At 38.1% G+C, this 25,478-nt stretch overlaps 1 protein-coding gene across 1 annotated transcript in view; it reads right to left on the bottom strand.

Moving 5' to 3' along the window:
• RMDN2 (regulator of microtubule dynamics 2) overlaps positions 1-25,478 on the bottom strand; it is a 46,582-nt gene that overhangs the window by 14,611 nt on the left and 6,493 nt on the right. Inside the window, exons 3-7 of the mRNA XM_058802031.1 lie at positions 24,418-24,613; positions 23,359-23,461; positions 19,432-19,492; positions 8,252-8,327; positions 6,525-6,602 (exon numbers count right to left, since the gene is read on the bottom strand). Coding sequence (XP_058658014.1) covers positions 6,525-6,602; positions 8,252-8,327; positions 19,432-19,492; positions 23,359-23,461; positions 24,418-24,613 — 514 coding nt within the window. The remainder of the gene's footprint in view (positions 1-6,524; positions 6,603-8,251; positions 8,328-19,431; positions 19,493-23,358; positions 23,462-24,417; positions 24,614-25,478) is intronic.

The raw sequence follows: 25,478 nt of genomic DNA on the forward strand, positions 1-25,478 counted from the left end.
GAAGGGTGTTTCTATATTTCTAGCTCCATTGCATCAAGAAGAAAGAAGAGAGGGGGTAGAAATAAAGGGAATGTGTTACACTGTTCTCTGCAAAAGCAAACAACACCCTGGAGATACACACTGCACAGATACAATTACCACACTCATGTCTGCTGTTATGCAATAATGAGGAAACAAAATTGCAGTTTTTCCATGTGGAGTTATAATTAACTATGAAAACACAAGTTCTTCCTGGCAGTTACTTTATTTTCTTATAAGATTTAATCAGAATTGATTTGCTGAGGTTTTAGTCTTTATTTTGTCTGGCTTGGGTGCTGCTTTGCACTACTCAAATTTCTAAAAAGCCCAAACATATATGCAGTTGGCCATTTTTATTTCACCATCCCTATCAAGCTAAAACAATGTTTAAAAGTGAAATGCATGTAAGCACATGCACATTTCACACAAAACCACCCACACTGAAAGGAGGTTGTAGCAAGGTGGGGGTCAGTCTCTCCTCCCAGGTAACAAGTGATGGGACCAGACAAAATAGTACCAAGGGAAGGTTTGGACTGGATCTTAGGAAAATTTCCTTTACTGAAAAGGTGGTCAAGCATTGGAATAGGTTGCCCAAGGAAGTGATATAATCACCTCCCTGGAAGTGTTCAAAGACATGTGTGTGTGGAACTTGTGGACATGGGTTGGTGGTGAACAGGACACTGCTGGGTTAACAGCTGGACTTGATCTTAAGAGGTCTTTTCCAACCTTGATGATTCTATGATTCTATGGCAATAGTGAGTTTTTTTTAACGTGCACTCTATCCAGCATTATACTTCGTGACTATTCCATAGACAATCTGAGAATTCTGTGATGTTTCAGCAGTGAGACTTACATGCCACTGCCTTTGTGAATTTGTCACAGCAAGCCTAGCCCTCCATATATGAAGTACCTAGTTCACACAAGTTGTCCAGGCTCCTTGCATGGTCAATACATTTCCATCTTCTTCCCCTACCTTAGCCTGAGATGAACACTCCTATTTTTTTTTTCTTCAACTACAAAAGGAGCAGACCCTGGGGATAGCTAAAGGCAGGTGAGGTGAATCCCATTACAACAGCTTAACTGTGCCCCACGTGAGTCCATCTGCACCCCTCTACGACTGAAGTGGGACAAATGGAAGAGACCTGTTATATGAATACAAAAAACTGTGTCCCAGAGCAATAATGATGAACAGGAACCTATACTCTTCCCCTAAACACCCACAAGCAAAGTCTTTACTTTGAAATAACTTCATTTGAGTAACTCTTACACCATGTTCAATGAAATGGAAACATCATTCCTACTATACCTAGATATTAATGATTCTCTGTCTGTGAGCAAGCACAGGGAATGGACCCCCTGGTGGAATGTGCTCTAGCATAGTGCAGAATTGACTGCTACAGTCAAGGCTACTCCAATAGTGCAAAGTGCATCTGGAGGTCCATATAAAATCAAGTATAAAGAGAGGGTAACTGTCATCAGCTACAGCAGAACCATGATTTCACTTAGTGAGTGTTCCAGGAGTAGTAGAGTACAACAGGTAATAAGGCAAACAACTACTGCTGCAAGTAATAGCTGCAACAACCACAAAATTAAGGAATGAAGATTGGTTTTGCCCTACAGATGATTTACAAATGTTAAATGAAATTTGGTTTTTTAGGACTCCTAAACCCAGACGTCAGTCCTGCCAGAAGCCTGAAAATTCAGAGCAGCACTGCAAGGAACACTGTGTTTCCACAGAATATCAGGTTTTAATGTGCTGGGTCACTCAAGGAACATGACTCCTGAGCTGCCAAACACAAGGAGAGCTACTCCCACCCACTCAAGAGCAACAAAGGCCTGAGGAACCATCAGCCAACTCCTGATCTTCCTTAGAGCTGAAGGGTAGTGGGTCATCCTGACAGCCCGGCCTTTGTCAAGGAGAGGAGGCCACTCTACAGTATCCCAAAGCAAATAGAGATGTTTGTATCAACCAACCTCTCCTACAGATCTGTCAACAAGCTGTCATCAATTTATCCTATACCAAAATCTCTGTTATATCCAGAGATGGAAGAAAGGCACTCCCAGAGTTAAACTGCAGCTGAACGTTAAGCTCATACTCGGCACTCTTCCATCAGGCCTCTTGGATCTCTGGTGGTTCTCCCTTAAATACTGGGAAAATGAATTTCAAAAATATCCCTTTCTCTTCCTTAGCCTAGGATCAGCAAAAGTCAGATATATATATATATATATATATATATACACTGTAACGCTGGCTGGATTTTTGTCTTCTGTTCATCATTTATGAGAAGCAAACCCTCCCCCACTGACAGCTCCTTTCAAATTCCAGGATGTTGGTTCGAAGGAAACTAACCCAGTGGAATTGAAAAACCGTCCACGATTGACTTTCACCCCTAAAAGACATCCCCTTCCAATGCTTCTTTCCTAATAGCTCACTGAACACATATCACACAATTGCCTTCCATAAAGGTAAATCACAGCATTGATCCAGCTTCAGTAAAATATTAATGGCATCTATTTAAATATCCCCTGAGAGTTTCTTTTTCTTTTTCATTACAATGTATTAATGTAAAATTGTACTAAATAATTTTGCAATGTTTTGACTTCTGGAAGAGATTAAGTAACTGGACACCAATTCTGAAATACTGGCTTCCAACAAAAACATTCTCTTTCTTGCCAGCTGAGGAACCTGGACAATCTGCACAGGCATCTAGGTATTTATCCAACTTGAATTGGGCTTTTCACTTTCCAGTAAGGGAAGCCCACAAAGGAACTGTATCAATTTATTCCCTGATGTAACCCAAAGCCTGATGCTGGGATACACAACAGACAAACCCAAAACATAGCCTATAACCTGCAGAAGGAAAATCCCAGGAGATCTAATTTTCATTACACTACTAGCATTTACCAGGGACTCTGATCCAGTTTCACAAGTACATGATAGCTGTTCTGTATACCTGTCCTGTAATGGCAAGTAGACATAAGTCTTAACTAGAAAGTTTTATCAGCTATTTGAAACATTAAAACACTTAACTCCCCTCCCCCCTGACCATACAATTATAAAGAATTATCAGATAATTGTGCCCAAAACTTTAAGGAAATAATTCTTATATACCATGCATCATAGATCCATTCACTTCTTGTATACACAGCAGGTCTCATAGACCAAATTTTGCCCACTATGAGATCTATGAAATGACTGGTGAAAATCTTGCCTACCTGATTGTCATACCAGGAGTAATTTTCTAACAGAGCTGAGAGGATTCTGTGATCCTCCTCTTTTGTACAGCTCTACTGACTTTAAATGGTAAGAGAAATAAGAAACAGCAAAAACTGATTTTTAGACAAGGTGGTGCACACCTGCCACTGGCTCTGCATCACAGACAAACCCCAGCTGATGTGAGGCAGTGAAAACCCAGCTCATCCCTTCTGCTGGAAGGTGCTATGACACCTTGCATCAGCTTCACTTCTGGCCCAGCAAGGAAAACTGCTGGTAAGAAACTTGGCAGCACTGTACCACTGCTCCTTGCAAAGGACTGTGCCACACTGAGGAAGGTGGGAAATGGCAGGCCAGTCAGGCCACATTAAACTCCACTAATTAAACAGCTTTTACTAGCACAGCACGCACTCTTTGCATATAGATTTCAGTCTTCAATAAATCTTCCGCATCTGCCTCCACTGGTTTAGGGGTAACAGTATTGACAACTGGACTTGATGATCTTGAAGGTCTCTTCTAACACTGATGATTCTATGATTATATACTTTTTACCTCAAAGTCTTTTCAATGGATTTTCACTTGTGAAAATGAACTGTAGCCTTGAGTTACACTTGAAGCATCTGCATTTACAATATCTTATGCAATTCCTGTTTGTCATCCAAAAAAAACCATATGCTAGACAATAGTAATAAGATCCCCTAACATTAAATCAGGAGTGAATGGGAAATATCTGACTATACTGGGAAGATTTAAGTATATCAGATTTCACAAAACTGTTACCAAAACCTATAAAATATCAAAAATTTGTTATTTTTTTTTAATTACACTGCTTCTGTAAAAGAATATGTGACCAAAATTACATAAAAATACCCTGGGAAGCAATACCTACAAAAGAACAAACATTGTGGCCTATCCTAACTTGCTCCCAAAGTCAGGCTAAATGTAAAAACTTATCTTCTTGCCTGAAACATCCCTTTTCTGCTTTAATTATCTCACACTGGACAACACTTCCCAGCCTCAACAACAGTGAGACTGAACACTAAAAACAGAGCAGCTAAGAAGAGCATTATCACTCCATCTAGAGAGAGGTACCAGAACAGATGAGTGACAAAGGAATTTTTCAACGCTCCATCATAATCTCTACCCTGACAAAGTATTTGGAATCAAGGCCACAGCCAACAATCTTTTTTTGGGATAATTACCACAGCATGAAACTTCACAGTCTGCAGAACAGGAGCAAGGAATTTGGTATACCTTGCACAAGCTCCCATGATTACCTATATCACAGGCATGGCCAAAACCTGGGTTAGTGGATCAGCACAGAAACAATTCACTCTGCTAAAATGAGTGAGGATATCACCAATCTCACTGGGCTCAAGTTAAAATTAGTAATGCCTCAACACTAGTGTTTCCAAATGACCTCATCTTGCTACTGAAAGTGTACAAAGACAGTAAGTTTTTAAGAACTGACAGCCCTAGAAGTTGAACAAGATGTTATTCAGTCCTATACTTGCATTTGTTTAGAGTACGAAAATTTGTTCTGTGTGTTTCAGGTTACTATTTTGTCATGGCAGTCACAGAAGGCAAGAATTAAAAAAAAAAGAAGAACAACAGAAATCTGAGTTCAATCCTTACATATTTCAGTGGCTGCATCTGTTTAGGTAGATTGTTTCACTTAAATAAATGCAGGTCAGGTCATAACCTAAAGCAAATGCTAATCTGTGGTTTCAATGTTTAGTAAGGAAGTCCTGCATATATGTTGCAAGTGTGGCATATGAATTTGTAACAATACAGTACAACAAACCACATGTATTACTCAGTCAGGAAGTGGTGATTATCATGAAAATGAAACGAGTAAAAAAAAAAAAAAGTGCAATAAGAACAAAGTGAGGTATACTGAGATTGTGTGTTTCCAAAAAGCAGCAGCTCACATGAGAAATAAGCCATGAAAAACATCTGGGAGTATTTGGCTTAAATGGAAGCTGCAGTTAGCTGTTGGGCACAGCACAGTATAAAAGTGCTTAAGGAATCATTGGTCAGAGATGCTTCCCAGAGGCAGGACAGCAGGCATACTATAAGATCATCTTCAGCAACTTATTTTTGCATAGCTAATGCTGATATTCAAGATTACACTGTGACAAAAAGCAAAAAGCCAAATTCCTTGCACAAGCTGGTGTCATTCCTTATTCAAATCAACAGAGAAAAAACATGGTTGCTGAAAGCTCTTTGGAAGTTATATATACGACCTGAAAAACTGCTGAAAGATTACTTTGCATTAAATCTTGTTGCAGATAAAGACAAAGTCTGCAATGTGTCACAGCAAATCCTTCTTTCCAGTTTGCCGGCACTTTGTAGTGACTTGCACTGGAAGTATCAGAAAGAAAAAAGCTTGGCTGGAATTCACTGTGCATTAGCAGTCATTATTCTGAGAAGACTCACAGTGATCTTTTACAGCATAGACAATGTAAGAATGTTTTCTTCCAACAAAAGATTCCTCAAAGCACTAGAGATGAACCAGTATGGATAGCCAGCTGAGCCCTCAAAGATGTGGATTACCAAAAAGACAACTCTCTTATTAAAGCACAAGAACAATTATTCTAAAAACTTAATGAATAGCTAATCTTGTAAACCAATTATCCTGTTTTTTCATATATGAGTACTTATCACTACAGAATCTACTATAATCTAATATAATCTTTATAAAATAAAAATATATAACTAAAACAATCTTTAAAAGCAGCTGTTATACCAGTAGGATACAAATTACATTTTTGCAAAACTCATTGGTGAATTACAGATTTTTATGCATCAATATTTTTGGGACATTCCTTGGAATTTACCAAGTCAGTATGGTAGCCTTGCTGCCACAGACATAATCCCACAGCATTGTCAGTGCCTTTAACTTAAGTTATGGATGGGAAATAAAGTTACAACAAGGCTATGCTACCAGCCCAGGTCCACCCAGAAAATTTATGGCAGAACAAAGAAGTAAACTCAAGAGGTCATCCTTCCTCCTTTCCAAAAATCAGTTACTTTTCATTCATTCATTCAGAAAAAAAAACCTGAATAGACAATGAGGTACATACAAGCACAGCTTACCTAATTACATTGCAGGAATGGTCAGCTGTGAGCATCATGCATCTGGTATTGAACTCAGGAAGTGTAAATGTCTGTTTCACTTAGCTCAAAACATCTACTTAAATAAACACCTACTTTGTCTTAAGTCCCACTATTTAATTACAATTCTTTATTATACTCAATTCATATGTTAGATAAATAAAACACAACTTACTGAATAGCACCATCTTCCATTTAGGTAATATAAAAAGGGATCTTGAGGCTTAAGTTCAATTGCCTTGTCTAGGTGCTCCTATTGGAAAGAAAATTAGTATCGCTTTAGATGTTTGTTTGGCAAGCGTGTTTACATTCTAAGTAGTTTGCTGCAAGTCAGAAACAAATTCAGAAATTCTCTCCTGCTGCAATTGTCTTCTAACAACCTAAAACTTCAACTAGCAAATCCCTTCCTCATGGAGGGAAACCACAAAATTATTTAGCAACGTTGCACACAATGCAAGAAGGCATGCTGTACTTAGAACATGACTAAATAGCTCTAAAATTCAGTCAAATAATTCAAGAATTTTGTCTTAAAAAGGCAACAACTTCAATTAAATTAATTTCATTTACAGTTTAATATTAGGAAACTATCACAGATCAAATCAGTGAGGAAGCAACTACTCTTGAAGAGATCTTACATGCCAGCACCCATTACTGAAGCATTGTTCCTTCCACCCTGGGATGTGACAGCCCCAGTGAAATGGTATTTGACACAACCAATTGTTATTATATTGTGAAATTAAGAAAATAAAATGGTTCTGTTTATAGTGAAACTACAAAACCTATACAGTATCTAATTAGGCCCTTCCAAATCATTCTCATTTCAGGTCATGAGTACTTTTAATTTACCAAAAAAAGCTTATTGCTCAACCTGAGCTGGAAGAAAAAATAAATATTTCAGCCTTACCATTTGTCTCTCAAAATAAATTTCATTCAAACATTCCTTTTTTCCCCCACATATCTTTCTAATTAAGACAGTCACAAAAGTATTTGACTTAGACATATATAAGATACTACTATATTATCATACTCACAAACTATTCAGATAGGAGCTATGTTTTCATACTACTATTTTCCAATATCAACAGATTTCAGGATTTACTTGTGAGGAGCAAAACTTCTCTGAAACAGCTACTGCTCACACTGCAGTGACTCTTTTAAAACTTTTAAAAACGCCATCCTTGAACGGCTGCAGCACTTGTGTTATTTGTCATTTTCCCTTTGTTCCCAGCCTGTCCCAGTGCTCAGGGCTTGGCTGGCTTGGCACAGCTCAGATGTAATGAATGCTCTCTCACAGGAAAGCTCTGCCACACTCCAAGTCCTAAGACAGACATGATGTGAAAGGAGCCCATGCCAGGCATTCCCCAGGGACTGGAACTCATCTGCTGCCTTTCACTGTCACCCAGAAATGGGGGACACCAGCTTGGAGGGCAAGGCATGGATGGAAAGTGTCTAAGCAATGCTGAGGACAAGGAGGGGGAGACTAGCACATGTAACACAAACAGCTAACTCTAAAAAACACAATTACCTTTGCAAGGACAGAGTTAAAACAAACATTACTTAAGGGCAACATGACGGATGACTGCAGAACTGCGTTAGTTCATCGCTTGCTATTTCACATGTTTTGGTTTTCTAAACAGAATCATTACTGCCTTTCCCCCCTCCTTTGACTACAAAGGAAATCAGAAATCTTAATGTTGTTCCCAGAATCCTACCTTAATTCTTATATTTTGCAAGCATATAATTTATTTTCATACATAATAACCTTTTCAATTTAACTTCAACACCAAAACAGATCTGTGAGGCTGAATTACTGTGTTGGAAAACCTGTCTTTGACACTATATAAGGAAATAACTTAAAGGAATAGCTTAAAAAAAACAACTCCAAATCCTACAAAAACATACCTTAAAGAGATAACCATTCCTGATTTTGTTTTGTACACTTTCAAACTGAGACATATAGCCACACATAATTGCAAACCTGAGAGGGGAAAAGAAAAACACACACACATACTTTTTGTGATTTAAATAAACCTTTGAATCATATTACAAAATATTTCAATACCTAATGCACACATTTACACTTTTATTTTTCCATCTGAATGGCTGGACAGAAGTTTGGTATGAGCTATACATATTGAAGAACAGACAAAAACACAAACCAAAACAAAACAATGGAAACAAGGAGAAGTTTAAATGACACTATTTGGGTTGTCAGTTAAGTGACAAAACAGATTTCTCCTCCAAAATTTAAGCCATTTAGTTCAGAGTGCAACACTTCCAGACTGGCTCTACTGACAGCAGTTTACCTTGACACATTGTGCTCTGCACTTCACTGGGAATGTGAGCACCACCAGCTGCAGAAACTCACCCAGGAAGGCAAATGCTTGGGGTGTGCCCAGTTGGAAGCTGCACACATCTCAGAAACATTCACAGTTGCCTTCTACCCTTCCCAAGTATCCCAGTGCAATCCTGCACTTCTGATACTCTTCTAGTATCTTTAAAATTTGAAAACATACACACACATTCTGCTCTAACAGGATCACTACTGCTATTACTAATGATTTCTATTGCTAAGACCATTATTATTTCTATTATTATTACTATGATTATCATAAATTGGGGACACTGAGTGGTAGAAGAAATGTGAGATAATTTCTATAAAATATTTGTATTGTTAAGCAATTATAAATGAACATATTTTCAGAGGTAAGCCTATAAAGATCCAGATCTCCTAAGCAGCACTAGTATCTTATTGACACTCCACCTAAATTTCTATTGCTTTCTTCTTATTTCTTCAACAGTTATAGAACTTTTATGCATAAGGAATCTCTTGCACAGATATAAATTACAGTTTCCTTGGACCTATTTTCATTGGTATTAAGACAACTTTGCCCCTCTGTATAAAACTAATAAAACCACCAAAGAAATAGTTAAGCAGCAAAACCTCATGTAGATTACTTTTCTAATATTTTTCAGAATTTTGCTTTTTTATCAAATATTTTACAATGCAACACCAACCAAAAATAAAATATAATCCTAAAAGAAGGAAATCAAGTTGAAGTCCAGAGGAAAACATGAGTTATGCAAGAAGCTTACAGAGTTAATTATGGCAACACAACCACAATCTGTATGGCACACACAGTTTATAAGCACTCTTAAACATCAGCTTTCTTAAATTACTTTATATAATATAATTATTCAAGCTCCAGTGAACCCTGATCAAAATGTCATTGCTAACACAACTCAAGAAATTACTTTATTGCTCAGTTAGACCTAATGGTTTTTAAGTCAGAAATGCTCATGCTACAGGTCATTTTGGCCAGAAGTGTTTTAGTCAGTAAGTGTTCCCAGGTAAGGCACAGAGTCAGCAGAACAGCAGTTGAGCTTGTAAGAGCTCCAGACACACTGTCAAGCACTGTTGGGCAGGGTGTTTGCTGTGACCAATGTGCACTGGACAAAATCCAGCTAATGGCAGCACTAGTGCTGACAGAGCTGCAGCCAGAGTGCATTTCCTATGGGAACGAGCTGTAGTTGAGAGAAAGGCAAGGGGTGGGGGTGAGGAAAGTTCAGGTATTCAGAAAGAGGGGGGAGGTAGTGAAAACTTTATTAGGGTTAAGTAACTCAGGCAACATTGCCCCTATTCCCTTCACTCATTAAGTGCTAATCAGATAAACTCAGCATACCATAGCTAAACGGATTGCTGCTACAAAAGAAAACAATGAAAAGCGAACAAGCTAATCCAGCATCTTGCAGTATTTCCCTGTCTGTGCGTGACAAGAAAGAGGGCCTTAGTTTAAACTAGTTCAAAGAAAAACTTCTACTTACAGCTAAAATCTCTTGGAAGGGAAATCCCAATGAAATTTCCACTGAATTAAAAGTAAGCTAACCTACTAACTTTAAATACCCATTATTAAAAAAAAAAAAAAAGTCTTTCTGAGTTTCTTTTAATTTGTTTTGGTTTGGTTTTTTTAATTTTATACTTTTGAAATGGACTAGACAGCCAATGGATAAAAAGTAATTACTTAATTTTTGAAATTCTATGGCGTTTTGGATATTCATATATTCATTTCATTTCTTAAAAAATCCCCCAAACAAAATAAAAACTGTGTCCTTTCTTTCCTGAGAAGAATTTTTAGACATTTCAAATAATTTTCAAAGAGTTTAAAACACCAAGCAAACTTTTTGGTTTGCAAAGGGTGCAAAGGGTAATGTTAATCCCTGAGTGGTCTATATTGTAAAGGATCTCAAAGATCAAGTTTCAACTGCCCTGCCATAGGCAGGGACCCTTCCACGAGACCAGGCTGCTCAAAGCCCCATCCAGCCTGGCCTCCAGGGATGCCCATTCTCCAGGCAATCTGTTCCAGTGCCTCACCACTCTCATGGTGAAGAAAATGGCCAAAGAAAATGAGGCAGGGAGTAACTAGAAATGCTTCCATCTCAGTCTTTCCGTGTCGTTCTTTCCACAGCCCTGGACTGCATGGTCACCTGCCCCATCTCGTGGTGACAGGGGGAATACTGAAAGGATGATCATACAACAACATGCAAATATCTACTGAAATGGGTAAAAAGCACACCAGTTAGAAGTACAAGCAATACTGGTTCTCTGCACAGCAATTACCTCCCTCATACCCTCTGAATATCAGAGAACTGCTTACAGAACTTTCACAGACAAAAATAAAAAGAAATTGTATCAGGAGAGAGCTGCCAGGAATGACCTCTTTGCTGAGCTGATGCTACTCCTGGGTATTGTAAAAACCAGCCCCAGACACATTAATCTAGATAAACACAACAATAATTACCTCAAGTGATACAGTACTTGGTTGGTGTAAAAAATGTTATTCCCAGACGGAAGAAAAATTACTGAACACAGTGTAGCAGCATATGATTAATCCCCACAATTAACAAACCTTTATTAAGCATAAACACAATCAAACAAACTCAATATAATGGGTGAGCACCATGTTCCTCCATGATGTCCTGGAACTCAGACTTGCAAGAAACTCTAGCTGACAGAGATGGATGCCAAGTACCTATGTAGCCATCCTGCAGAAGGTCCTAATCAAAGTGAATTAACGTTTTCCCTTCTGGTGCTACATGTGTATTCAGGCCAGGGGAAACTGTAAGGGTCATATCTTACCTATTGCCAAAAAAAGAGAAGCAGGTTGATCCAATAATTTTATCAAGCCAATTTGAATTTTAATAGGAAAAATGATACCTACACTTAAGACTCTGTCATCCACAGCTTATTCTACATGAGACAGATTTACAGAAAAGATTTTGAAGTCTTAAATGAAGATTAAACCACCGTAGGGCAGTTAAATATAGCATCATTTATATTTTCCCTGATAAATTTCACATGGCCAAAACCAGAAGTAACATGCACCTTCCCAGACTTGTTCCTTCCTCTCCTAAATACCCTTTTATATATCCCAAATCTAAAAAAAAGCATTTATGTCACATAGACTACATTTAGAAATCCAGATCTCCATTTTAGCATCTCAGTATCAATAGGAAAGAAAAACATAAATTTTTTAATTGTATCTGACAAGACTTTGCAAATGGGAGGAGAGTTTGTGATATTTACCACCACCAAAGTTTAATTCATGTGTTTCATAACTGTTTTTCACTCCCTCCTCCTTATCTGAGAAATATTTAACATGTAAAGTAGGGTGAGCAAAGGCTAATGCGTGGGCAGTACACAAGAGGCCCAGTAAAAAGAAAGTTCATTCCCACTGCAGTTCTAAATGTGTTCCTGCATCTCTCCACCTCTGCATGGCTCAGTTCTGTGCATGCCATCTTATATTTTAGCCCCCAACTCCCTCACTAACCAGTTTCACCCACTTATATATTCTGACAGTCTTTGCAATGTAGTGAGACCCACAGGATTTCTTTTTGACATTATTTCAATGAGATACCAATTTCTATGTAGAGAGATTTTGCAACTGAAACTACTAATTATGATCCCTGTTGCATTGCCCTTCCTGAGATCCCAGTTTTTCATACTTCATATCATATCACTTTGGTACCAAGAGATTTAATCTACAAAAATGCATCTGACACGAAGTTTCCAGGCAAGGGTAAAGTATTGGTTTGTACTGGTATATGATCATCCTCATGGGGATATGGAATCAGTGCCTGAGAATGCCTAAGATGGCCAACACACCAAGTAAGATGTGCCAAGGTGCAAAGTGAAGTGTTTAGGTGATATTTTGTTTGCAGAGATTTTTTTGTTAATGGGGATATCCCTTTCCTTTTTCTGGGAATATAACTGAGTCCACACTGTAGAAATAGGCAGAAATACACTTTGCACATTAAAAATTCAACAGAGCATTGAAGCTGAGCTCCAGGGAAACAGCAGATGTAGTGCACACTTGTGTAGGTAACACTTGCAAAAACATGACAAACCCCTACTTTGGTTTAAAAAAACTCAAAGGTAAGGGCATTAAGAATTCTGGATTTATTTACTGCAACATATGCAGCATATCAAATCAAAGGAAAATGCTGCTGTTAGTGTGTATTCACAGAAGTTCACTAGTAGAACATGTGAATGCCATGTTCAGCATTCCTTAGGCTGTGAAACCCACAACTGTGCTAAATTCCTGTTTCCAGAAATTTAACTTTTATTTTTATAATAGACAGTTGTTACAGATGGAAATACAATCTTGAAGAAATTAGCAGGATAGTCTTCACAAGTGTAGAAACAGAGTGAAACAATAGCTTTCAGAGACAATAACACAGCAATTCTCCTTGATAGAAATGTAATAGGCATCATTAGGTTGTCAGAATTATTTCCTCTGTGACCATTCTGGCAAAAAGCTTGTAGTAAACAGATCTTTTCACATGTCAAACCTTCCTTCTTTGCACTTGCATGAGTATGCTGCAGTGTTTCACTGATCCACTTACTTCAGGACAACTTAGAGCTTTTGAGAAATGGCTTCTGAATTTGAAATGTTCAATTATTAAAAAAAAAAATACATAATTCAAAGATTCCTGACTAAGATTACACGTAATTAAGAACAAAGATTGCTGTAAAATTTCTTTGATCTTTCCATGAATCAAATACAGGGCAAACAACTAAGAGCTGGAAACCTTGTATTTCTGTACAAACTATCAATTCCTGAAAAATCTGACTGCATGATAGAAACAGATGCTTGACACTTGCAAGTTATCTGCCTCATCTAAGTTTAAATAAGGGATAATTAAGGGCAGCAGTTAACAAGCATTTAGTCAGAAACAGCTGAGGACTTAATTTTAAAAGTTCTTGGTAGTATGGCCATATCCTACAACATATTCCAAAATTTTTAAAAGTTTTGTTTCACTGGAAAATTACTTTTATGCCATTACACCTTACAAACCTGACAAATTATCTGTTAGAATTCTATTACTGAGATGGAATGTTCACTTTTTAGTGGGAAGTTTGTGTAAAATCACCAAAATACCCAAATGACAATGATTATTTGTGTCCTTGATGGAAACAACCTGCACTACTCTTCTGTAGTGCTGCCTGCCAGTGAGACACTGTACCTAAGCTCTGGAGCTCACTTCCATGGAACACCCAGGCCTTGTGAAAATATCTGTGTTTCTGATGAACACTCAAACACATGACAGAGAAAACTCTTGTGGGAGGTGTGTTCAGAAAGGGTCTTCACTTACAGCTACTGGGTTTTCACTTGCTAACTTCACTTGCACCTAAACGAGGTGTGCTGTATGAGTCCCACCAATGGGTGACTTCTAGAGAGTAACACAAACTCAAAAGCAGCACCAAGTTTGTTTGTGGCAAACAAACCAAAGCTCAATGCAAAGAATAATCTTTTTAAGCAACTTTCCTGAAAATTTGCCATAACAGTAACCTTTTTGTTCTTTGCAAGGCCTGTAACAAGTTCTCCTCAACAAAAAAGGAAGTGTGAGGATCTGCACAACAGCAGAAAAACCTTCCAGACCTCTTTCCCAAACTCCTGAAGTAAACCAGCAACAAACCTCCCACAAATATAAAAAAATCACTGGTTTTACAAAAGAATTTAAAAGTGATAGTTTAGTTTTAAATAAAAGCACTGTTCTTAAGCATCTACATGTTGTTTTCTGTAACTGTAAAGTTGTAAAGCAGCACAACTACAAAGCAACTGTAGCATCAAATTGTTCACATAGCACTTCTAATTAAAATCTGGGTGATAAAGATGCTCCATGATCCAAGATGAGCTGCAAGTATTCACAGCTGTCCTTTGGGAATCACTGACCCACAAAATGAATTTGTTTGAGGCTTGGAAAAAATAAGAGGACCTGCAATGGCTGATGATAACTTTTGCATGCGAGTTCCTCCACAACTTGAAAAATTGACACTGGCTGAACAAAGCCACAAATCACTTAAAATATTTACTCTGTCTTTCTTTAGGGTGTTCATACAAATATTAAAGCTCTCTTTTTCCTTTCCAGTGTTGCCATTTCCTTCAGTTATTTAGAGGTCAACATTCAAAAAGTCTGAAGGTTTTTGATCTCATTGGCAACTACAAGATTAAGTATTATCACATGTTTTCAAAAATCTGGATTCAGATATGAAAATTATTTGCAGCTGCAGTTCATTACCAAAACCAACTGACTACTTCAAGATATTTTGCTTTCTTTGTTCTGCATATGTTTCCTCAAATTTAATCTGAGGCTGAATACTGTTAGTATTCTAATCAGTAAGTTCAACAGTTGGAGAGTTGATCATTTTATCATACAATTTTACAGAAAAATATAGGTGATACACTAAGAAGATACATGGCATCTTTTTGTTCTTAACTGAAGTAAATATCAAAAGTAAGGCAATACAGCTGAACTCTAAGCCTACATTAGCAAGTTTGCTCATGGAACCATTCCACTAAATTCCACTGGTGGACACAAAAAATGTGTTCTGTCTTACAGACACCTTACAGCAATTCCACAAAATAGAAAAATACCTGGTCTGGAAAAGGGATGCTTTTTCTTGTATAACTTTATCTACACTAGGAAAATTATGTGTGTCAAAGTCTCACAAGAACCTGTTTATTTTGGTATATAGAACTTTGAAGCAGCAGGGATAAGCTTCCAAAATAAATGTCCAAATGGGTCTACAAACCTAACGACTGCATGACAGGCATAGTGCATATTTTTAATGGAAAAAAAAAGAAATCATTAAAAACTGCCTTTTCCTAATATTTCTAAATATTAGGAAAAGGTCTATAAAAGATTTAGTAAGAGACAATATTCAACAACACAACTCCAAATGTCACAGCAGGGAATATTTTTAGATTAATTCAGTTCCATTGAGGAATTCCCAATTAACTTAAAACCCAAAAGAAATTTACTCTAAAAATAAAAACAAGAGTCCACATCTAAGCTAGGGATATTGGTAAGACAATAAGAAGAGGTTCTATAAATACACCAGAAGGAAAAAAAAAACAGTAATGAAACTGCAGAACATTTAGAAATGAGGAAATAATGGCAAAAGATGAAACCAACGAGGCTGAATTCAATTTCTTCCTCACTTATATCCCCCCTGCTGCAAAAGGGTTAACTGTAAGTAGAGAGCAAGGTACAGGACCAGGAAAAGAACAGGCTATCATTTAATCCTCACTCACTTAGTAAGCCATAATATATTAAACAGTTTAAGAGAACACTAGAAATAATGTATGAGTGGACAACATAGATAGCAGCTATACCCAACATGAGTGAAAACTCAGTTGTGCTGATTGGAAATATCAAACCCCCTCAGAAATTAGTAAGAAATCAAGAAAAAATTTCTAAACTTTCTTCAGTCAAGGTCAGAAAACCAGCTTGGTTATCAATAGCTGATACAGACTGACATAGCCTTACATGCAACAAACAGATGGGCTCATCTTACACAGGCTAGGATTATTTACCTTGTACAGCCTTAGAAAATGTTATGTTGGCAGTGAGATGAAAAGGAAGGATTTTGGTCTCAGACAGCATTGCCTTCACACTGACCTTGCACTCATGCTGAGCTCTCATTTCTCTCTGTTGCAGCCAGCAGAGACCCTGTTCAATTCACAGGACCCCTGCCCATACACCGATGCCTACTGCCACTGGAGATGCCCTAGGGTTTCTCACCACTTCTGGATGATGGCCTGGAAGTGTAGGGACCCCAGAGGTCCTGTGTGATATCTGTCATGCCATGCAAATATCCTGGCACATCAAATGGCACATGCTGCCTTTGAACTCTCCCTCCCCCCTAGGTGCAGGATCAGGCCCTTGCTCACATGCAGGCACATATGACAGAGACAGAACATCCACTTGTCCATCTGGAGCTGGGCACTGCCCTTCAGCTCTGATCCTGACCACCCACTAGTGATCCTAGCATCTTTTTGTACAAATATTTGTTCTATTTTTTTCTTTTCAGCTCTTTTCTCTATTATAAATATTCTTATTAACTATGGATTTCATATTACTTTCACATATTATTTATTCATAACTTAATTGTATTGCATCGTTATCTGTTTACACACCGTCTTTTCTATTTATAACCTCAGCTAAAATTCTGTTTGTTTACAACTTTGAGAGAACAGTTTTTACAGAGATTCCCTGAAGTCATATTTCCTGTTCATGGGGATTAACATGTGAAATAATATTTAGATAAACTGGAAAAATTTGCATTAGGCCAGACTCAAACAATATAGATCTGGCACAGAGCTGACTACAGGAGTCTTGTAAGTAATGCAGAAAGCCCCAACAGCAAGCAAAAAGGCAAACCAGGGAGAAGAAGTGTTACAGGTAAACCAGCTAGCATGAAGACAATACAGGATAAATTATTCTGGAAGTGCATAACCATACAAAACAGTTAACACAAGATTTTTGTGAAAAAACAGGATAAAAGAAGAATTCTGGCAAGATAAAAAAGCTGGGGTAACAGGAATGCAACAAATGAGACACACCTTGTTTATGTGGCCTTTGACTTTGTCCTACCTGATGTTCCTCAAAACATAACTGTGGAAATATTTAGATTAAATCACCTGTAGAGATGGTTGCAGAACCAGGTTCATGTGCACCTGAGCATCCCTATTGGTGTCACCCAAAGTTTAGTGCTGAGTCCATTATCTTCCAGTAATTTCATTAATTAAGTTAATGATTTTTAAAAGCCCATACAACAAAAACCACTTTTGAAATAAAATGTTAATCCATGAGGGGATGCATTTACAAACCTAAATGGCCTCAAACCTCAGAAATAGTCAGAAATAAACATTAAATCAATTAAATGTGTGTAAAACACTTTATAAAGCATAAAATAGAATAAAACAACTTTAAAAAATAAGTTACAAAACAAGTCTAATTGGTTAAGTAGCAGCACAGTGCAAAAATATCTATCGGGACCACAGATGGAACAACTATTGTTATGCTAAACAAAAATATACCAAAGTCTCTCTGGAGCATGGAAGCCCATTCTGCCCAGCTTTAGAGCCTCGGTTAGATTGGCACAACCATTACACTTACATCACACTTTAAAAATCATGCAGTAAGTCAGAAAGATGTCAGAAAATAAAGACAAGCCAATAATATATTCAGAAAAAAATACAGTGAACTATTTAAATCTGTAATGTCTATCTATACGTCTAGAAAGACATCAGTTAAACAACAACTGATAAAAACCTCATGTTCACTTGCAACTCAGATACATGAAGGATGAAAACTGCAAACCATACAAAAATCCATTGCCTGTTACAAGAAGCAGTAGCTTAAAAAAATGTAAGATTTTCCTCTTAAACCTCTCAATTTGGCTTTCTGAGCTAACCTCTGGAACACATCTCCTTACACTCATAATTCTTCCCCTGCTAGATGTTCCTGCCAGGACAGGATCTCACATGTGAAGTCCAGCAGACCACCTACATCTCCTTGCACAATATGTAAGGGTTTATCAGAATAGTTTCTGCCAGTGAAGCTGCATTTATACTAGGATATGTCAGTCTTGTGGGCTGAGGAGGAAGGGAGGGGCAGGATTCATTCTTGAATGTGATTTTGTGGTTGTTTATACAAAGAGTTCTAGCTGAGAGGGGTACACCAGCATTACCCTGAGGAAGTGGCCATGGCTGTTGTGAAGCAAAGAGCAGAAATGGCTTTAAATTGCTTACAGAAAGAGAGAAAGCAAGACAGAGAATTACCTAATTAAATTACAATGTCTGTGACTAATCAAGTATCTAAACCTGAGATAGCTGACATGTGCTCCCTTTGTTGGCAATGGAGATGTTGTCAACTGAGCCCCAGGAGAAATTCATCTCACCCTCATGCAAGACTAAATGAGCAAAACTGACTCCAGTGAAGTGCACTCCAGAAGTGGCTGATTCCTTTAGATTGTGAAAGGAGCCTGGGGTAAAAGTATTTGTTTTGGATATGAAGAAGTTTGGTGAAATTCCATCCCACAAGTGCAAAGACAAAAATAATGAAGAATGTAGAAACCAAAATTGAGACGAAAAGCTAATAATATTAGAAAAGAAATCAGGAGCTTAGTAAAATTTACTAATAAAATACTAAGGTGAGGAACTATCAGCTAGAACTCAGCAGAATTATCTTTTACCTGATAATGTTGATTTGATAAAAAAATATTTATATTTGCAGAGTTTGTTAGTTCTGGCAAGGTCTACAAAACTAAATTAAGAGTCACACTTGGAGAAAAACTGTACGATAAAACAAAAATTGAGAAGTTAATTCAAATTTCCATAGTCCTCTACACCTATTTTTAATTATCACAATTTAGACTATTATAAGAAAAGGAAATGACAATTCAGGGTCAAATGACATTATTTTGTGAATTGTTGAAAGGGAAGGCAAATGGAAAACTATGGCTTCTCTGAGCAACAAAACAGTGGCTTAAGCAAATACTGTTATTTCCATTTCTTGGTACTTATTGAAGTATGGTTATTGAGTTGTTTCACATGCTATAGTAAATGCTTCACAGAATATTTCAATGTAATTTTTAGTAGCAACTGGTAATAACTGAATTTCATAAAACTATGAAAAAAGATTAATGACTATTTTATGAAACTGATGTCAAGCTGAGGTTTTTTCCTTGAACTTAATAAATGTACACAAGTTTGTAAAAACTTTGTCAAACTTACCACTGGTGACTCTCAGCACTCCCAGCATCCAGCTGAATAGCTTTTTCAGCTTTAATCTTTCCTGTAAATGGAGTACAATATATGAAAGGATTTGTTTTACTCTTCCACATTTTAGGTGACTCCCAGGAACAAAGCAATCTGATTTACTCTAGCAGCAAAGAAATTGCTTCCCGTTCTTAGAAACATTTAGATGAACAATGTAACATCCTGGCTTTACTTCATTTACATAGTCATACACTTACATATAAGTATATATAAACTACACATGCAATTTTAGTATTTTCCTTTAAAATCCAGTTCAGATGCAGTTAAATCAGGGAAGGATTGGACTGGACTGCCAAAGGAGGCCATCATGTCTGAAAGACTGAAGAGCCTTAAAAGCAGGTCAGACAAGTACCTGTCAGAAGAACCAGCAAAGCCATTTCAATGCCTTGGTACAGGAATAAACCAGCTGAAGTTCCTTTCTAGCACAAAGCCTTCCCTTAAGTTCCACTTTTAACTGAATAAAGATGACAGTAGGTGATTTGATCAAACCCACATCCCCAGTAAGAAGTTCAGATGAGATGCTTGCTGTTTGCAGAGTCTCAGCTGCAACCAATTAAGCTGCACTGACATTTCTGTATTGTAAGTTAACTTCATAAAAACAAAGAATAGCATACACAGTCCTCCTACCCAGTGGAATGAAAAATAACCATGAAACTACTGCCAGCTCTCCTGCAGTCTCAAGCCCTCTGCAGCACTTCCAAAAACTGAGATGAAAAAGGCTGCCACCACCCCCACTTCATGAGAATGAGCCAAACTAGGCTGGTTACTCAACACCTAAGACTCACTTTCATCCCATCATTCTATATCTCTCCCTGTCTTTTGCTATCATTCATCAGCTGAGGTTACATGCAGTTACAGAATCACAGAATCTGCTGAGTTTGGAAAGGACCTACACAGATCATTGAATCCAATTCCTGGCTTGCACAGGACCACCCCAAAAGTCACACCAGGTGCCTGACAGCATTGTCCAAATGCTTCTTGAACTCTGTCAGGCTGTGCTTGACTACTTCCCTGGGGAGCTGCTCCAGTGCCCAACCATACTCCGGTGAATACCCTTTTCTTCATATCCATCCTAAACCTCCCTGACACAACTTCAGTCCATTCCCTTGGGTGCTGTCACTGGCACCACAGACATCAGTGTCTGCCCCTCCTCTTCTCCTCATGAGGAAGTTGTAGCTGCAACAAGGTTTCCCCTCAGTCTCCTCTTCTCCAAACTGAACAGACCAAGTGACCTCAGCTGCTCCTCATGTGGCTTCCCAACAAGGTCCTTCACTGCCCTCGTGGCCCTCCTTTGGATGCTCCCCAATAGTTCAGTGTCATTTTTACATTGTGTCACCCAAAACTGCCCCCAGCACTCAAGGCGAGGCTGCCCCAGCTCAGAGCAGAGCAGGACAATCCCCTCCCTTGCCCTGCTGGTGATGCTGTCCCTGATGCCCCCCAGGACAGAGCTGGCCCTCCTGGCTGCCAGGTCACTGCTGACTCAGGTTCAACTTGCCAGTGACCAGGATCCATGGTGCTGCTCTCCAGCATCTCATTCCCCAGCCTGTCTGTACATCCAGGGCTGTCCCATCCCAGGTACAGACACTAACACTTTCCCTTGTTGAACTTCACACCATTGGTGATTGCCCAGCTCTTTGGTTTGTTGAGGTTCTCTCTGCCCTCAAGGTACTCAACAGCTCCTCCCAGTTCTGTATCCTCTGTGAACTCCTCTGTATCCCTTCCAGTCCTGTGTCCAAGTCATTTATGAAGATGTTGAAGAGCACAGAGCTGAGAATGGAGCCCTGTGGAACCCCCCTAGTGACAGGTCCCCAGTCTGATGTCACCCCATTCACTGTAACCCTTTGTGCCTGGCCTGTGAGCCAGCTGCTCACCCATCCCATGATGTGTCTATCCAGCTGTGTGCTGGACATTTTGTCCAGAAAGATCCTGTGAGAGACAGTATCCCAAGCTTTACTGATATTCAAAAATATTATATCAACTGGTTTCCCTTGATCAACTAGGTCGGATACTTTGTCATAAAAGGAAATCAGGTTTGATAAGCAGGACTTTCCTTTCATGAAGCTGTGCTGGCTGTGACCAATGGCTGCATTGTCCTCCAGATGTTTTTCTGTACCTCCCAGAATAATCTGCTCCATAACTTCACCAGGCACTGAAGTAAGACTGACAGACCTATAGTTGCCAGGGTCCTCCTTCTTGCCCTTTTTGAAAATCAGGACAATGTCAGCCAACTTACAGTCAGCTGGACCTCTCCAGATTCCCAAGACTGCTCAAAAATTATCAGGAGAGGTTTTGAGATGACACCAACTAGTTCTTTGAGGATTGTTGGACGAATCCCATCAGGCCCCACAGATTTTTAGGAATCCAGCTGAAGCAGCAGATCATACACAATTTCCAGGTTGACTAGGAATTGATCATTCTTGCAGCCATGGTACTCCAGCTCAGGGCACTGATAACCCCTTGCTCCATTACCCGTGTTGAAGACAGAGGCAAAGAACACATTAAACATCTCTGCCTTGTCCATGCACCCGTTTGTGAGGCAACCACCTTCATCCTGTAATGGGCTGATGTCATTTTTACACTGCCTATTGCCATTAATACATTTGAAAAAAACTCTTTATTGTCCCCCACAGTCCTGGCCAGCTTCAAGTCCAGTCACTGGTAAAAGCAAAAGATTCAGCAACAGAATTTACTGTTTTCATTTACTTTGTGTCATAATCCCCACTGTAGGATTTATGTACAAAGCCAAATTGCTACTAAAGCAAAGACAGTATCAAGTAAGTTGCTAAGACAGTGCAAGTCTTCAGGAGTATTTAGATGACAAAAGGATTGGAAAAAGGAAGGATGTTGAACAAACTGAGGGTGAATGTGGAATATGTTACAATAGCATGAAGGCATCACACTGCCTTTAAGGATGACAAAGTGCAGCTGAAACTGCTTTGTCAGTGACACTGTCACTGCCAACACAACAAAAAGTCAATGAGAGGTGTCACAAAAGACAAAACAACCCAAATTTGGGTTACACTTACAAAACCCGATTTGGTGTGGCAAAAAAAGAAGGGGAAATGGAGAGACAAAAGAAAGAGAGAAATATTCTGAGATAAAGGCAAAAAAGATTATTTTAAAAACAGTGCCTTGACTGGAGGAGAGTGACACAGTATAGAGAAAATGTAGGTTTTAATGTAATAAAAAGAAGGCCCAAAATAAAAAAGCAAACAAATTGCTCCTCTAGCCAATATCCATCCAGACAGTGAAACGCCGGGCAATGATTTTAAAAGCAACCAAAAAAAAGTGCTATGATGGAGAAAATTAAAATCTTGTAGAGATTAAATTGTCAAACAGGACACATGGGGTGAGATGTCTGGAAGTAACATCAATTGTCACACACCACTTCTCTTTCTGGTCAACAGTTCCTCCAGATTCACAGAGTTTCATCATCACAAAAGAGATTGCTGATATGAAGGAGTGCTCCCTGACGACTGGAAAGCAGAAAAACAAACCTTGACCCAGCCTCAGCATTTATTCATTCCTCTTGCTCTCCCAAAGATGCAATTAAGAAACAGTGCTAAAAACATCTGGGAGTTTTCACATTCTGTTTCCATCTGTTTCTCAACAAAATACAGGATTTTACAGCCATCTGCAGAGACAACAGCCACTAATTATGACCCATTATATTTCTCTGCCACTGATTTTGGATCTCTCATTGAGGAAAGAGTGAACCGAAGTTGCAAACTGTGGTGGTTTACTGTACAAAACATTACCATTACAGTACAAATGCTCCCATCTATTGGATTGCAAATTCCTTACATTGGAAAACTTAACCAAAGTTCAAAGCATGTTTCACTACATTCATATGGCATTCTTCATAAACATTTTTCCTCTTACCATCAGTTACATATTTCCTCTTCTCCTCAGCATCAGTAGTCATCTCAAACAGATCTCCATAAGCACGTGCAAGCCTCCAAAGAAAGTCCACACAGTTTTCATACTGAAAGTAGAGGACAGCTACATAATTAAACTGATCAGAATGTGATTTAAACAGTTTACTTTCACAATGCTTAAAATTAATAACATGCTGAAAGTAAATAATCAGAAGATGGCATAATTTTTTGTTAATTTTCCATTCTTCTACATACTACTTTTAGTTTCATGTGAGAACCAATTGACCAATCTTCCATGGACAAAAGAGAATACAGCTTTTGGAAATACCCTAGACTGTCTAAAGAGGTTTTATTTTTAAATCAGTTTAAACTTCTTTCAGTATAAACATTTACAAGGTAATCCAGCAAAACACAACAAATCCCTGAACAAAGTGATGTGTATTTTCTTTAGGGAAGTCATAAGCACCACACTCACTCACAATATCCCATTTACCTTTCTTGGTATTCCAATATTCAGATGAAAATACAGTTAGAACTAATGCTTGCCAAACCAGAATAAAATGGTACACTGAACTGAGAAATGCACATCAAACCACCTTTAAATTTTATCTGGAGTTACATATGGGCCCAGTAATGCCAAAGGAAAAATTCACATGTATGGTATTAGAAAGGTATGAGCAGACGAGATGCTCACAGTTTCAGAACAGTAGGTCTGGTTTATTACTTAATCTTACAGGATTTTCTCACACAGACTATGCCAAAACCAGAAGTAAGTGTATTTTACATTGAAAAAAGCCCATGATCTTTCTTTCATGGAAGAACTCCTCTGTCAAACAAAGCTTCAAGGTTATTGAATCAGAAAGGGATATAAAATAGAAGAACTCCTATGTCCACACAACATGAATATTGACACCACTCTGCAATACTGCTTGACTGTATTTTAAAAATATGCTTGAAATTTCATAGTCCATTTCTATGTGGATTTTAAAGCTTGTATTTAGTTCTCAAAAGCAGAGTTAAGTATAAGTCAATAGCAACATAATGTTAAGTTTACCCACACTACCTTGTCATCGTTCTCAAGCAGCAGTCTGAAGCCCTCCTTTTTATCATCCTCTGAACCCTTGTGCAAATTGTCCACCTGCTGTAAAAAATTAGGTAAGTCTTCATCTTTTTCTGATTCCACCATGGCATCGGGTGATTTCGTCCATCTCTTTTCTTCCTCGGAGTCTTCTTCAGAATCAGTATGGGCAGTAAGGTAACTAAAATCACAGAAAAAAACAACCATTTTTTTCTTAAAAAAAAAAAGGGGCATTGTTAAATAAAGAGCAAGAGTTTCAGAGCACAATTTATCCTGGTTGTCCAACTTTAAAGGATTTTTTATTAAGGATATCAAGCTTATTGTTATTATTACAAAACCTTTATCTTCAAAGGGATAGCACAGTCATATTCCAAACATAACAGGTAAGTAATTGTACTGCTGCCTAATACTCCATTAAAAAAATGCAGATACATATTAGAAACACATGTAGCCTTGTGTTTCATATGCAGAACACTTGTAATCATTAATGTGTTTTAAGACATGCTCTGTAACCCTGAATAGGCCTCTTCAACTCTTTACCTCAATTTCCCTATTTTTTGAACAAGGAATGAGCTTACTAACCAAAATATAAGTGCTATAACAATCATTTATACAATATTTTCTTAAACACTTTTAAGATCTAAATACAAGCCAATAAAAATAACACCATTGTTATAAATTCCTTATTTCTCCTGAGCATTCTGAAGTTCAGAGTATCTGAAACTGGAAAAAAGCTTATATTGATTTGTGATGCTTAGTGCACAAGGCAGTCAAGGGCAAAGAAATATTTGCAAAAGCATAAATATCACACAGAGATAAGCAGGTGGCCTTACTGTCCAAAGTGCTGAGAATATATTAGGGTACTCGAATTTCAAAGAGGAGCAGCTGATAGCATTGTTTTTAAAAAGCAGCCTTTTGTGTTTTAAAAAGCAGCCATCTAAAGATGGACAGAGAAGCCTCATCTTCTGCATTTCCACTTTTGAAAATATTGCTCTGGGGAGAAGTAATAATGTAAACCTATCAGCTGCCAGGTTCAGAGATTCTCT

The sequence above is a fragment of the Ammospiza caudacuta genome, chromosome 3 (genome assembly GCF_027887145.1).
Source record: "Ammospiza caudacuta isolate bAmmCau1 chromosome 3, bAmmCau1.pri, whole genome shotgun sequence".
NCBI classification, from domain to species: Eukaryota; Metazoa; Chordata; class Aves; order Passeriformes; family Passerellidae; genus Ammospiza; species Ammospiza caudacuta.